General features: G+C 32.1%; 3 protein-coding genes across 5 annotated transcripts in view; 1 reads left to right on the top strand and 2 right to left on the bottom strand.

Annotated features, from left to right (window-relative positions):
* LOC113394400 (leucine-rich repeat and calponin homology domain-containing protein) overlaps nt 1-16,753 on the top strand; it is a 59,932-nt gene that overhangs the window by 13,666 nt on the left and 29,513 nt on the right. For all 3 annotated transcript variants that reach the window (XM_026631706.2, XM_026631705.2, XM_026631703.2), the window contains exon 2: nt 10,160-10,304. In XM_026631706.2, coding sequence (XP_026487491.2) covers nt 10,160-10,304 — 145 coding nt within the window. The remainder of the gene's footprint in view (nt 1-10,159; nt 10,305-16,753) is intronic.
* On the bottom strand, nt 2,940-4,099 carry LOC113394316 (cAMP-dependent protein kinase catalytic subunit 1-like). The gene has a single exon (XM_026631578.2). The coding sequence runs from the start codon at nt 4,056-4,058 to the stop codon at nt 2,973-2,975; it is 1,086 nt and encodes a 361-aa protein (XP_026487363.2). The 5' UTR covers nt 4,059-4,099; the 3' UTR covers nt 2,940-2,972.
* Nucleotides 10,329-11,759, bottom strand: LOC113394417 (uncharacterized). Its single transcript, XM_026631724.2, has 2 exons — nt 11,469-11,759; nt 10,329-11,087 (listed from the first exon to the last, which is right to left on the bottom strand). Exons 1-2 carry the CDS (start codon nt 11,656-11,658, stop codon nt 10,561-10,563), a joined length of 717 nt encoding a protein of 238 aa, XP_026487509.1. The 5' UTR covers nt 11,659-11,759; the 3' UTR covers nt 10,329-10,560.

Below are 16,753 nucleotides of genomic sequence, written 5' to 3'. Positions count from 1 at the left end.
TCGTTGGCTCACTTTTGGTGACCGATTTTGGTAACGGCGGTCAAAAGTGCAAGATAAATGTGTGCAAACACAAGTTTTAGTAATATTATCTTATCTATTCTTCTTACATAATCCGATAGAACGGCAATTTGCTCGATGGAAAAGCCTAAAAACTATTTATTAGTTTGATCCGGGACTAAAGCTTAGGACTTACCCATACTAGACCAGCGATACAGTTCCTTTTGATATTGACACATAGACAAAACCTATTTCGAATAATTCCTAGGATAACGAAACGGCCTTTATAGTGATTTATTATGTAATGACAAGTAAATTATTCTGCGAGCGGCTCATAAATATACCGCTCCCACACAATACCACTGTAAGTTTCTTGAAAGTGATTGCGTAGTTTGTCTTTTATTGACGTTTTCTACCATTTTCATCTATTCTCTATTATCTATGGTAATTTAACGTTAATGAATAATCTAACTATATATATAAAAGCGAAATACCGCTCAATGATTAATCACGAAATCTCAGAAACTATAACATCTACAAACTTGAAATTAGGCACATCCTTATAGGACCTTTATAGGGTGTAGACATCCGGGTTTTACGAAACTCTGAGTAAAACGGGGAAGTTTGTGTTTTATAAACTTCGCGCGGGTAAAGCCGCAGGTTCAGCTACTAATTAATAAGATTTATAAGTGGTTAACTATTATTATAAATATATGAATCGCACACAATCGATAATCAATAAAGATTCATTCAAAACGATTATATATCACATAAATAATAAAATTGTAATTAAAATAAAAAGTGTATTTCTGAATCGTAAACATTCATGATTGTTCAGTTCAAAAAAAATCAATAAAATGAAATCGTCGTTTAATACTGACAACTTATTTTGTTGGTAGGGCTTTGTGCAAGCCCATCTGAGTAGCTACCACCCTTATATCAGTATTATGTTCCGTTCTGAAAGTTGAGTGAGCCAGTGTAACTACAGGCACAAGGGACATAACGTCTTAGTTCCTGAGGTTAGTGGCGCATTGGCGATGTAACGTTAATATTTCTTACAGCGCCATTGTCTATGGGCGTTGGTGATCACTTACCATCAGGTGTACCATATGCTCGTCCGCCAACCTATGACTTAAAAAAGTAGTACGTACTTCTAAGATGCGGAATAATTCTGAAGTAAATATGCATCTGCTAACACTGAGAATGTTACCGCTATAGTAGCTCAGCTTTCAAGCCGTTAACAACAAAAATAAACTTCAAAATTTGTCACAAGTTCGCTTTGTTATCTTAATTCTTTTGCTTGACGCTATTTAGAGGATATCTCAATTACTTACTACTCGTGTATTAGAATTAAAACACGAATAAACTAAAATAGGTAGTATTTTTTATTAGACACTAATATCCTCCGTAATCGATTCGATACATATGTGCGCGAACGCAAGTGAACTTTCGATTCCCTCCTACAAAATCCGATAAGACGATAAATTCAATACGACCGGAAAGAGTTCATCTACAGGACTAACGGCTCTCCGTATTATCCGAGCTATAGTGTATAATCCTTGTTAACACAGCCAACGTCCAAACTCCAGTTGAGAAATTCTGAACTTGAATTTGCTAAATAATTAAAGCATTTGGTATAAACTCTTCAAGATAAAAAAAAGAAAAATAAGTTATCCAATACTCGATAAAAATCTATTTATACACATTATACAGTTTAGTTTCTTTTCGAATGTATAGTGTATACATATACATAATCATTGCTAGTCTCATTTGCGATTACTTTCAATATTATTAAAAAAGTCATTTAAAAGACGTTAGCTTATACGTCATGAGGATGTCCCGTCGTACGTGAAACGGAACTCCGCTTCCTTCATTTTACACTTGGTTGGTTTTCACAACCCTTTAGTTGGTTGACCGCGAGGTCACCATTGTCTTGAGCCACTCATCTTGATTCTGATCACTTATCTATCTAATTATCTTTATTCTCATAGAATAACATGAGGCATATTTATATTTACAGATAGGCTGTGATGATGTGATGATAGCTCAAGTCCCGACTTCCGGTCCGGGTGAAATAATAATATATTCATTTTCCTTCGTAATGCCACCTACCAATATATCTATCACCCACTCAACCACATGATTTTTTTTTTATCGAAACTGTCCATCCGTTTAGGAGTTCAGTAACACGTACAGAATATTTATATATTATAATTATATAAAGATAATAAAACAAATGTTTGACTATATCTATATCTTAACCTAAATTTATCATATTATTTATTCTAAACTATTTGGACGCGACTACCGTTCGATCGCTATAAACGTGTACTTGATGTTTGATTATCCATGCTAAAACTGGTAGCACGAATCGCATTTAGGTCGCACATGATTTTCGTATTCACACGATTATCGAATATGCTTTGTGCATGTGTGTATTTTAAGGATATTTTTACATTCTATTCCAAAAGCTTGAAAACTATATCTTACCAGAAACAGTTATGAAAAATTGCCTTGTTAATAGACATGATAAAAAAATAACATAACAGGCACGCTCCTACTCCTCGTTTTGTGTCATATGCCATAGAAGTTTTTTTTATATCTTTCCGTGTCTAAAAATAGTAACGTTGCAAGCCCCCACTAGTTATTAAGTGTTCCCTCTTTGCGCCGGCGCATATTGCGGAGCCCCTCGCACGTGCTCAATCACAAATTCTAATCGTGTACAAACAAAACGATATTGATACTGAGACATAATCAAGGATTATAAATATATATATCTTTTTTGCACTTTTCTTAAAAAAACTCATTTAATACTATTTATAAATGAAATTTGATTTTGTGACAGAACTATATATTGTTTTATTAATAGCAAACTGCTTAAACAATCATTTTTATATTCTTTGATATTAGTTTTATTACAATATTTAGTTGAAAATAAAAGATAGAGTTACTGTTAACTGAAGTTTTAGTAAAATCTAAAAGTCAAGAAATTCAGATTCAAATCGACAGTGTGAAGATGGTTTTATTGCCTCTTCATCGTAGCGTTCGAAATTTGTTGAATCTCCAGGGTGTTTGCATTTTGGGATATATGGTGGTGTCCAGCGACAGTTTAGAATCGCTTCCCATTCTATTCCCTTGAACCATCTATGGTTTTTAAAATCCATTACACCATTTCTCATTACTCCAAATCTCTTGGTTATGTCAACTTGAAGTGTATTGCGAACAATATCGCGTAAATCAGCATTGAAGCTTGAAGGACAACGGTATTTTCCAGCAACAATTTTTTCATACGTTTTCATTGGATCATTTGCATAAAACGGAGGATAACCTGCATTCATTTCATATAATAAAACACCAAATGACCACCAGTCTACGGAGAAACCATATCCTTTACTTAAAATTAACTCCGGTGCCAAATATTCTGGTGTTCCACATAAAGTCCAAGTCCTTCCCTGTAATACTTTACAAAATCCAAAATCGGTTATCTTTAAGTATCCATTTCTATCTATCAATATATTTTCTGGTTTTAAATCTCGATATACTAAGTTTATAAAATGAAGGTATTCTAAAGCTAAAATAACTTGACTTGCATAAAACTTCGCTAACGGTTCCTCAAACTTTCCCATTCGCCGCAGGTGACTAAACATTTCTCCTCCAGGTACGAATGGCATAACAAAATAAATATAACTATTATCTTTAAAACTGAATTCCATTGAAACAGTAAAAGGAAATCGGATCGCTTCAAGAATTCGTTTCTCGTAGAGCGTGTGATCGACTTGTTTCATCTTTATAACTTTTTCTTTTTCTAAAACCTTCATAGCATAGAATTTTTGGGTTTTAGAATATTTTAATAAAACAACTCTTCCAAAAGCCCCAGTGCCTAGCGTTCGGACACGTTCTAAGTCTGAAAATACAATGTTAAAGTTTTGTTTCTTACACCATCTTTGATCGAATTCGTTTTTGAGTTGTTGCAGATATTTTCTATATTGTTGCTGTTGTTGTTCCGTGTAACCATCACGGACTTCCGTGGAAGTAGATTGAGTAGCTAATTTATAAGACATGTCTTTATTAAATTTACCATACGTTTTGCTTGAACTTTTTGTTGTCATATTGTCATTGACGTTATGTTAGCGTAGCCAACCAGATTGTCGTATTTACGGAATAGCAAATATTCGAAGAAAATAACGATTTCCTTTTAAAAGTGTGGGACCCTAGCGAATGTTATTCCGAGCTTCAAAGAAAGCGAGGGTATATGAGGGTGTGGGGTGAAGGGAACACACCAGCTGAGGGAGAGGGTGGTAAAATCAGCTGTGTTTAGGGTGATACACCGCCGGTCGACGTCCCGACTAGCGTATTGATCAGGCGGCACGTGGAACTTATTTTATTATGTAGGTTTCCGGAAACTTTTCCCCTTGTATTAAATGTTTGCACGAATAAGCAATACAATGACGATATTTAATTACCGTAAGGTTTTCTCGGCAACACTATATAAGTTCCAATAAAAGGAATGACTTCCTTCGGCTAAGAATAGCTTGAATAAATACAATTGATAACAATATTACGAAGTCAGTAATAACATTTTCTAATATATGTATACTTAACCACAATAATCATTACATGTAGCATTTTCCTGCTAACATTACTTAATTTATAGCGTAAATAATAATTTATTTTTATAAACAGTGTTTTCATAACAAGACATCAAAAGACTTTTACGATACTTATCTTCCGTAGGCGGCTCTGTCGAGTCGTGCCAATTGTCGTAATGATACGTAAAAATTGTTCGTTTGTGCTATAACGTCTAAAGCTGCGGAAAGACAATTGATATTTAAAATGAATTTAATGTTGTACATATTTTGAAATGTTATAATAATTTATTTAATCATTGAAATAAATATCTGGTATGATTTTATTGTTAACGATATATGATAATTATTATATATAACATTCTTGTATGTAATTGGCCTGTTAATGACTATTAAACGTACCAGTTAATATTAAAGATAAAATATATATATCAAATAAAATATAGTCATCAGATCAACAAGCTTTCTACGATAAACGATTCTATGATCAACCAAGTACGTTAAAGTACCGTTACGTACTCAGACAAGCGCAAATTGAATCGTACTATTATTTTTATAAGGCCGACACACATGTAGCGTTTGATGACGTGTGGACGTATGTTTAATGTTAATGTCGATTGCCGACATTCTTGGAATATGTTGATCCTTTGAAACAGATGTTGCCGTTGTAATTAAAATTATTTTTTTAATTAGAATCCTATAGATTAATGTAAACAAATCTATAGAAATATATTTTATTCAAAAATTTTCATCCAATACTTTTTTGGAACCAACAAGAAACTGAACAAATACTAATGTCACGCTATTTTATCATCTATGTGTTACTGTTTATTAAACCTTATCTTTTATTAACTTGTTTTTTAAATATAAGATTTATTAATAACGAAAGACTACTGAATTATACTTTCATCCATCAGTGAAAGTATGAACATCTCATTTATGATACATAAATTTGTACTATGATTTAATTATTTCATTAAATGCCTACTTACTATTCATTATATGCGTTCTTTTATAACTAGAATGAAGGTGATTAAAGTATAGAAACCGATGAAGAAAAAACGCCAAAAACAAATCTCGGAAAAGTTGAAATGTACCAAAAGTTTTCAGTTTATTTTCAATTTGTTTTATTCCGAAACGAACTACAACTTTATGAATTAAAAACAATCTAGAGTTTGAATAACCAGGTAGTTTAATATTTAAACTATCATTTAAACTTTGTTCTGCAGTATTTTAAACCGTTGTAGTACATACTATAAAGTACTATATTGTTTTCATTCATTATAAAGAAACATCTGATATTATAAGATTATAAATTTTCAAAATACTCAAACAATAAATAAATATCGTAAGGAATTAAATTCTCGCTGTTGACGAAGATATATTACGGCGAATTCGGTCATCGCAATTTAGAACTATTATTAACTCACGTTATTGTTCTTGAATGCGAATGAATAGAACGGCTTATGACCATGTATAATTTAAAGATGCTCGAAACTTGAAGTTATCGGGTGCAGATTTTTGTTATATCAGATTTACGTCGGTCAAGGTTTTCGGAGGCCCGCAGTCCGCATTGGACTTGGCACGATATCGACTGGCGTGGCGCATTGAAATATTTCCTTGGATACATCGTAATTATCAAAGAATTCATAAACTAATAAAAATTACATCGTTAAATAAGAAATTGGAAAATTCTCGTTTTTTATCAAATCGAGGTTTATCCTCCGAGTAGTTTGATACTAAATAGTCATAGGAAGATGTTATGAGTATTCACTATTTTACAAATAGGCCGTCGTACGTTTAGAACAGGATAAATCAACTAGTAACGTTGAAAATAAATTCGTTAATGTCATGTGCTTGTGGCGGTTATTTTTCGAGGACGTTTCAAACATAAAAAATAGCGCACGGACTTGTTTTTAAAACATTTGTTCAAGCCAGTTTTACTATAGGTACGTGAGATAATTACTATCATATATTTGTGTAGTATAAGTGTTTTTTTTTTTACAGAATTAATTCGTTACTTTGTTTTTAGTACGATTTAGATTGCTGTGTTGTTTCCAAATCAAATTCCAATTTTAAATGAATAGAAAAATAACTTGATTTATAATTGTAATTAAATGTCGTAAGTGGCAGATGATAAGGTTCCCGTAAACTGACAATAAGCTCCATCTATTACCATTTTCAGTTAAAAAACATTCAAGAGCTACGTTGCAAAATATCGAATAGAGTGGTATATTGTGGAGTAACAAAGCAGACGTGAATGCTGTTATTGCTTTTCTCATATTTACATAATCCTCGAATCCAGTATTAAATCGCACTATTGCTCAATTTAGATGTAAAGCAATGAGTCAATGAAGACTAAATGCACAATGGTAGTTTTATCAACAGATTTTGTTCATAAATAAGTTCGTTATCATTCAACGATTGGATCAATAAAAATATTAGATAAAATCCATCAACACGGACAACAGCAAACTCTTTTTAATAATAATCATGATTATTATTATTAAAAGATTCTTGCAATTTCACATAAATTGCGATAAAATATTTCTATTAATTGCCGTCTAAGTCTGTTGTAAAAAATTAAGATAATGTCACTGCTAGATGCCATCTATTTTGATCCATCTAACCTTTTCGCTGAGCCAATCATTTGTTCATTGTCATTGTTCGCCCTTTACCGATCCTCTTCTGCCCTTCGTCTATTAAGTAAAAATATCTAGCCTCTTGATATTATTGCAAATAAATCATAATTAATATCAGGGGATAAGGAATAAACGAGAATGATTTTGATCCAGTGTTGCATATATATATATATATTTTTAAAGTAGGTTGGGGTTATTCTTTGTTGTAATACTAAACGTCTCAGATTTGGACAATAATAAAAGTATGAGAATACAATGAAATTGAGTTTGTTACGAAGAGATTCAATAGATGGGATCTTAACAGTGGCGTTTATAACAACTTTTTATAAGGAAATTATTTAAATCATAGCTCAGCATAATATATAGTACATTTGTTATATTATTATTTGTTTATTATCAGCATCATATATTTAAACATTATATTTTACACTTAAATTAAGTATTTTCTTATCAAAGTATTTATATTTTACGTGAAAATAAAATTAATGTTAGTTTACATGGCCCAGACCGCTAAGATTAACGATCGGTCGGGCCTGGTTACTTTATATCATCAAAATTGCAGCTTTTTGGTTATTTAATGTTTTTGTCTGCTTTTATTTATCGTTTAATCATTACACATTTAGAAATTTGTATTTATGGGTCACGCATTTATTTTACAAATATTAATATATTTTGTAATATTTGCTTGATACGATTATTTAGATTAACATTATTTATATAATGTCACATTAATTTCCAATGCAATACGAGTTATTGGAAAACTTGAAATTCGTTATAAAATTTCGAAAAAGACTCAGTCAGTGACAGTGATAGCCTTCAGTTTAAGTAGTAGCTGATTACTTTATCTCTAAGAAAAAATATAGGTATATGTGTATAACGAAAGATCTACATAAAAGTTTTGTCAATTATTGACCTGAGAACGCGTTATTTAATCGGCTTCGGTTGTGATTATCATAGCCAAATCCATAAGCCTTGTGAGAAAAACTAATCTTATAATTCACTGCTTCATCCATAAAAGCCGCATAGTTTCTGCAGCATAATGTCCATGGTAAAGAATCTGTCAATATTGATAGAAATTGGAAATCTGTTGAGTGTAAATATAAATATAAAGTTTAGTAGATCATCTTTACTCTATTTAAAATGTCCCACACGTATTAACTATCATAATATACTTAACACGATTTCCTTAAACGAATTGTTTATAGTTGATGCACAAGCAGGCATATCAAGAGGTTATTCAGCTTGGTCTGATGTGAGTCACGTCTCTCGCAACGCCGGCTTGTATTTACGTTACGCAGCGGAAACTATAGTGTGTAATTATTGTAAGGCGAGGTCTTGAGTTTTGTCCCGAGTACGTTTACTCGGAATTAGATTGACACAGTCTTATGTAAATTACACGTTCGTACACACCGTCCAATGTTGTTGAACAGGAACTAAATCTATAACACCGCTAACTTTAAACTCAGTTTCAGCATTTAATTTCTCTCTTGAAACACTCATCGAGTCTCGAGCAGTGAACTCCATTGTCTAAAGCCTCTCAGAGTTGCCACTTGGGAGCTTTACGTAATAGATACTTCGCAATGAATTAAAGTCACAGAGGACTTTTATTGGAACTAAAATTTGCACTGATGTTATTTTATTTTACATCTATTATATTCGGGCTTAAGAAATGTCTTTGTTGTATAGTTTTTTAGAATCATATACCCAAGAATTACAATTTGATTATATAAAGCTATATAAAAATACAATTATAATTGTTTTCAATTGCTAATACGATAAGTATTAAATATTAAGATTTCCTTCAGGAAAACGATAGCGTTTTAAAATAAAACATGGAATACTTATATATAATATACCCTCACCCACTAAACGTTCAAATATACTTATTCTCATATGCAGAAATTATTATTATTATAGTAAATTTATATAAATTTAGAAGACCAAGAAAAGCACGTGTCCACATAATTTGTTTGTTCCATTGGTATATATAGTACCAAAATATAACGTAAAGTTTTAGTGAAGATGGTATGTTTAATTTTTTATTAAGTCGATATCTAAACTATATTTGCTGTTACGTTTAGATTTAAGAGTAATATAATCTCACCACAACAAACCCTCAGCTGAGCCGGTGCCAACGAACCTATTAACCGGTTTTTGTAAGAATATACGACGTTCGAACTTTTCGTAACTTTTGCGTTATCTATTGGTTTGATTAATTCAAGTTTTTAGTTATATAATTTGAAGACGATTGCATATGTTCAAATAATGTGGTTCTTATATTCAACTACAATATAACCAGTGCTTTAATACATGAATCTTAACCTACATTTACGGTCTCCTAAAACGAGCAATATTTGCTTATAAGGAAACCTCAACCACTAACATTGTTGTGTCAAACCTGTTTTTGCAAATAAAATGTTGGATAAAATTCAACCACACGTGCATCCACCAATCCGCAATGGAGCAGCGTTGTGAAATAAGCTCCAAACAATCTCCTAGATAGGAGAAAACTTTGATAACCAGTGGGACATATATAGTCACTGTTACAAATTAAAAAAACATATTGTCTCTTGTTTAAAGCTATAATGACCTTGATGATTCTAACACACATTGGAATATTTGTCGTTTGTAGAATGTCATCTTATCTTAAGTATGTTTTAAATAAACTGTATTTAATTAACTTTTCCTATCATTTATACATTAACAATATGAAAGTCAATGCACTGAGCATATAACTTATGTAGAGTTTAATGGTTACCAAAACCATGGAATCATATAACGACTTTATACTCGTGAAAGCAAATATCGTTATCCTTTACGTTCACTTCGATTATTATAGAATAACAACTACAACACCCTAAAATTACTTGCAACCTCGATAAACAAGAAAGTCTAGCGGATCATGTTGTTAAAAAAACGCATCTCTTGTTACAGATTTGTCAAAAAATCGGTTCAGCGAATTGCCGGAGGAAGTAACCACGTATATATATTTAGAAAAGTTAGTGTTGTCACAAAATGTCATCAGGACGATACCAGATGCAGTCGGTGGATTACAGTCACTCACATATTTAGATCTCAGGTTAGTACACAAATGAAATATTAATAAGGCTTAAGGGGGTATATTTATGTTAAAAAGATTAACGAATTTAATTATAAACGTTGTTTAGATGGTAATTTGGTTAAACACCGATTTCCCTCTTTCTATCATCATTGTTTTGACATTCGGAAGAAGAAGACAGAGCATTGTTTAACTAATCATCCACGAAACAGCATTTATAAGGAAATCCGTTTAATGTTACAAATAAGTATATAAACTAATATTATTTGATAGATAACTATATTATTTTATGTTCTATTGCTGTATGGTAATTTGCATTTCTCAAAACTTGCATCATATCCATTTTAACGTTTAGACGCATTTCTTCAGGTATTGATTTAAAATGTGGGAGTAGTGACAAAAGAAATAATTTATCCGGGTCTTCTAGTTCACTTCTGACTTGTGAATCAACGTTTGCGAATGCGAATTCATCGATAACGTTCGATTTATTTAATATATTATGTTTCTGTGGCATATCTATCGATATGTCTTCATTTAGTTGATAATCGTCGTTGTTGTCGTTGTCATTGTCTTCTTCTGAACTTTCTTTGGTAAGTTTTAACTTTTTTTTAGGTCTCCATGCTCGTCTTTTGTTTCTTCCGTCGTCGGATTCACTCGAAGCCGTTTCTGGTTGTTCTATTCGTTTTTTTAAAAGAAATTGTAATTGTTTACTATATAAATAAGGTCGTCTCGTTCTATTGGGATGACTGACATACTTTTGAAAGCAATCTCTGATACTCTTCCATTTCTTCTGAAGTTGAAGTTCTGCAATTGATAAATTTATATTAGGTTTGTTAGAATAATAAAATATATCAACACCAGCGAGGCGATTTGCCTATCTTTCTGGACTTAATTAAAAATAGGTACTTGTTAATATATTAGAATGTTACGTTCACGATATTTGCGGTTTATAGTTCGTAAATTAACAATTCTTATTAGTATCGATATTCAATACTTGATCAAATAAGTTATTTTTATTTAAACAAAGTTTTAGTTGTTTGCCATTTAATTGACATATTCAATACTAATAAAATTTTAACTTATGTTTTCTAAGATCTTATCTGCCGACGAATAGCTGCCTATTTTGTTTGCATATAAAGCTTATTTTGCAAACATACAATACGATTATGCAATATGCTGTATTACCTAGTTCTCTCATCTCGCTCTTTGTAACCTTCACATCGCTGGTCATTAGTTCGTTAACGACCTCCGTCCATAGTTTGTGTCTTAAGTTTTTCGTTCTGTATTCTACATTCTCGAAATCCCATATACCCGGGCGTTTTTTTACCTCTTCGATGAGACGCTCTGGGTCATATTCAAACTGCACAGTGGTCATCGTGACCTCAGACAAACGACGTATTTGGGCGTGCGAACGCGGGTTGTCTACACGAGCAGCGTGCGCCGGGCGACTGACGCGCGGCGGGGGAACGCGCAATGTGTTTCAAAATGGCGTCTCTGTACTGCTAGGTTAGCCAACACTTACGAAACAGAACAGGACAGCATAGCTCTTAAAATATATATTTATAGTAGTATTATTTAATAATTTTAGCCATAACATAAATAACAGCACATACATAAGTACTTAAAGTAATCGGTAACTCAAGATGTTTTTATGTTAAAATTAATTATTTTAAATTCGTGTCAATATGGACTTTGAGTACTTTCCAGAAATACGTGGGAATTATAAACCGTCGAGTAAGGTTTCCATTTCTTATTAATCCCATAAGTTTCCATTTGAAGCAATATACATAACAAAACCAGGCATTTTCGAATATTTCAATTAAACAGCTTCATATCAAGAATACAACAATAAGAAAAACAATATAATACAATTCTAATTGTAATAAGTTTTTATATATATGAGATGATCTTGTTATAAATAAATAAAGCATATATTTTGTCCTGGGAACGTTAATATGTGTGGACACACTATCGTAGTGGTTCGTATCTATCGAGCGACGCGGCGTGACCCCGGCGGCGGGGGGAACGAGCGGATTCGCGGCGGTCGACCGCATCAAACGCTGCCGTTGTTTCGAATAAAAACGCTACATTTATCTCCAAAAATATATTGCATTTTACATCAAATTAGAAGGGATTTTTTTTTCGATCCATCAATTAAAATCATCTTAGAACAAATATTTTTCACGTTTTCATAATTGTTAACGAATACGTGAATTCGTCACCGTAAAAACGTTTTAATTGTAAGAATAATATATGCATACGTAATTAACTTTGATGATTATGTCTTCCTAAGTAATTGTGAACAGGCACGGCGGCGATTCTCAACGGAAAATCCCCATCTGCGCAGTAAATATTGGTGCACAAGTTTGTTCACAAACATAGTACACCTGTGTCGTAATCCTATAGTTAGAAATTAGTATATATGTATATTGATTGTTTTTTGCGGCCCAAGAGTGTGATAATTAACTTACGGATTTGAATCCAAAACCTAGCCGCTTAACCAACAATCTAGACAGTATTAACTTTAGTATTTAATGATTGAACACTTAAATATCTAGTAGGCATTTTAATTTTCAACAAGATGTATTTATAAAACTTGAAGTCTTGTCTTGAACCCTTATTTGGAGTACTTTGTTGTCATTAACGAAGCCGATAAACCAGTAGTTAATTCAGCGCTTTATTTTCTCATTGACTCTCGTCTAAATCCTAATAGGTTCTTACTGATTAACTCGATTGAATCGAACTTACTTTTAATTAAATCGATTGCAATAAATGATTTGACTTCGATGCGTCTTATGACGTATTCGATCAGTTAATGTAAATAAATATTTATATATAATTTTCCAATAGAGGGAGAGCCTATGCCTATCATAGGGATTATTGCTATAATAGATAAATAGATTTTACACATTGAACGGTAAACGGTAACGTTAAATGAGAATGAAAACTATATTATGTATACTAAATAACAAACTTTAACACATATAATGTCGTCGTCGTTGTCGAGACGTTACGATCCAGTGGTTTGAATGCATGGATCTTAAACAAAGATTGCAATTTCAAATTCGAACAAGCACCATTCGAAAAATTAAGGCACGAGAAGTGTCCTAACTTTTTTTAAATTTCTAATAGAGTTTGTTGGTGTCGAAAAAATTGGCGACATAAGCAGTGAAGGATTACTTTTGTTAATTTTTAATTTTGTTACACGTGTGTCCATCAACCCACCTTGAGATAGTGCGGTGGTGTAAGTGCCTTATCCTTAAGAGGAGAAGTAGTCTTTCACTGTTATTTACACACTAATTACTTTACAAAAATATTATCAATGTACATAAACAAGTCTGGAAATAAAAGTATTTCGTGAAGTGATTCCTTATCGCACATAACACTTATCAGCGATTTATTTTCGGTAAAAGTTTTATTTATTATACTCTTGATAAAGTAGGTTATTAATGAAGTGACACATGATTCGTTGAGTCACCTAACGTTATAGTATTTTTAATTTATCCGACATATTTTCCTGGTTATTAATATAATACTAACAGCTGCTATTCTTCGCCTTCGTTTTTTAAATAATTAAAATAAAGAGTTCATGTTTACTCTGTGGTAGATGGTGAGCCTGTCTGAGTAGCTATTATCTTATCTGATAATCTGCTACCAAACAGTAATACTTGTATTTTTGTGTTCCGGTTTGAAGGGTTAGTGAGTCAGTGTAACTACAGGCACAAGGGCAAAACATCTTAGTCTAAAGTACGCGGCGCATAGGCGAAGTAGTAGTGATCACTTTCTGGTTGTCTATTTACTAGTATGTCAAAAAAAAATATTAAACAAACAATGTACGCGCAAATTTGTATAGTTTAAGATGTCCAATGCAGTTGTATGTAGCTCCGTTTAGACTGGATGTCTTGACCTAAATTTGTTAGGAGGATATCATCTTATTTATCATGCATATCTTCCATATTAATTTAAAACATGAATATTATGAAACAAACAATATTCGAATAAGGTACGCTTTTAACTTCCACCAACCCGCATTGGAGCAGCGTGGTGGAATATGCTCCATACCTTCTCCTCAAAAGGAGAGCAGGCCTTAGCCCAGCAGTGGGAAATTTACAGGCTGTTTATGTTTATGTTATGTTTATGTTTAAATATTTTTGTTGAAATTTTGCACCCGAGTAGGAGAGCCGAGATGGCCCGGTGGTTAGAACGCGTGCATCTTAACCGATGATTTCGGGTTCAAACCCAGGCAGGCACCACTGAATTTTCATGTGCTTAATTTGTGTTTATAATTCAGCTCGTACTCGGCGGTGAAGGAAAACATCGTGAGGAAAACTGCATGTGTCTAATTTCATCGAAATTCTGCCACATGTGTATTCCACCAACCCGCATTGGAGCAGCGTGGTGGAATATGCTCCAAACCGCCTCCTCAAAGGGAGGGGGAGGCCTTAAAAATCAGTTTGGTGGTTTAATCGCGTACAGACGCGGCAAGAGAGGGCTTTATTTTATAATACGTAATGATATCAAATAACCTTAGAAAGCAATGTGTGGTTAGTGTAATTGGTAGTTCCGGTGGCGTAGGATAAAGTCATCCCATCTAAATGTTTGTGTCATGTAGTAAGAGCAGACCGAAGGTTTTAGCTTTATACATCCGTAACTTGGTTGGTAACTATAAGGCCCTGCCCGACATAACTAACTTCAGAAAATACACAGATTATCACTTGAGATGTATTTAATTATAATATTAGATAATAATAAGATTCTTATAGAGGTATTGCGAGGAATATGAAATATATATATTATAATAAATCTAATAAATCATAATTTTAATCAAAAGTATATTTGATTGTTTTGATTCGTATTAGTCGATTGGTTTTTATCATACTAATTGTTATGATAATAATCGTTGATTAATTACCGGTTATTTCATTGATTAATTACCGGTTATAACGATAAATATATAATTGTAACTATTTACCAAAAACGTTTTAATAATAATCATTATCGATTTATAAATTTATATATAATTGTCCTGGTTACAAATTATTGGGTCGCAAACGTTTACTAATTTAATATATCATTTAATTATAATTAATTTTATTTTATATTGTCATTAAAGGTGATTAAAGTCTGTTAAAATAGTATGCTTTGGTTTACAATATATTTTATCCAATATATATTATAATAGTGGTTAAAACATTATTATAACAACTCTGTGTTATTGAATCCAATGGTGACAGGAATTCTGGTTGTCATTGTTGGCCAAAGAATCGGAATTGCAATTCAACGGCTAAATGTTGCTAGCATTCTTGTTACCATTCTTCGCGGTCATGATTTGTACCGAAGCTATTTTTAATTGTTGCATGTATAAATATTTAAGTTCGGGATGTAATTATGTTAATTATATATATTACTAGCTGTGAGGCTTCATACGCGCGAAATTTATAAAACACAAACTTCCAACACCCGTTATACCCCCTTAGGGGTAGAGTTTCGTAAAATCCGTTCTTAGCGGATGTTAACACCCTATAAGGAACCTACCTGCCAAATTTCAAGTTTGTCGGTGTTATAATTTTTGAGATTTCGTGATTAATAAGTGAGTGGTATTTCGCTTTTATATATTTAGAAATATATTTTGCTATCCATATCTTTTCATTTTTTCAAGACATTAAAGTTATATTAAATTAATTGTTTTATTTAAGTAAGTATTTACAATATTTCAATAAATTAATTTTTATGTATATATAAAATAGTATTGTATATTATAAATTATATTTTTGAGATATTCTTGTTAACAAATTAAAAATTATTTTTAAGTTTTAAGCAAATTAAAGATATAAGACAATTCTCAGACGCCTTCGAAATGAATTTAATTATATACTTAATATGATAGAAAGTTGGCCGAATTTAACCATTTTCATATCTTGTATTACGAAATAATAGAAACGGTGCTTTTTCTATTCAACTCAAAGTTTCGATATGACCTTGCCTGTTCGGTAAACACATTATTAACAAATGTATTTTATGGTGTTTTAGAAGCGTTTACTGAGATCGGAGTGACAGGAAGGCGTTGCCCTTTTAGACAGAAATAGCAGCAACGCTGGCAAATTTCAAAAGATGACACTTGGGATTAAATACGTAACATTATAGCTCACTGTGTGTGTTTTGAAATTTCTAACAATATTTATAATTGATATGCATACCATCCATACTAATATTTTAAATGCGAAAGTAGCTCTGTCTGCTAAACCAATGAACCTAATTTGATGACGATTTTATGTGTAACGCGAATGAAACGGCGGGCAACAAGGCGTTAATTACACAATAAATTAGAGTATTTTTTCCCTTAAACGATGTAGTGTCATTAATGTTGTAATATATTAAAATTATATTATTTAACAGTTACCTTAAATACAACGAGTACCCACTTATATAGAAATGAAATTTGTTATACTTAACATTGCTCTTTTTTTACT

This window comes from Vanessa tameamea, chromosome 4 (genome assembly GCF_037043105.1).
Source record: "Vanessa tameamea isolate UH-Manoa-2023 chromosome 4, ilVanTame1 primary haplotype, whole genome shotgun sequence".
In the NCBI taxonomy this organism is placed as follows: domain Eukaryota; kingdom Metazoa; phylum Arthropoda; class Insecta; order Lepidoptera; family Nymphalidae; genus Vanessa; species Vanessa tameamea.
The sequence above is the reverse complement of the archived record's forward strand: the minus strand, read 5'-3'. Positions and strand labels throughout refer to the sequence as shown.

Coding starts and splice junctions, on each gene's coding strand:
- LOC113394316 (XM_026631578.2), bottom strand. CDS start 4,058: ATGTCTTATAAATTAGCTACTCAATCTACTTCCACGGAAGTCCGTGAT.
- LOC113394417 (XM_026631724.2), bottom strand. CDS start 11,658: ATGACCACTGTGCAGTTTGAATATGACCCAGAGCGTCTCATCGAAGAG. Junction 11,088..11,468: donor GAGCGAGATGAGAGAACTAG/GTAATACAGCAT, acceptor TATCAATTGCAG/AACTTCAACTTCAGAAGAAA.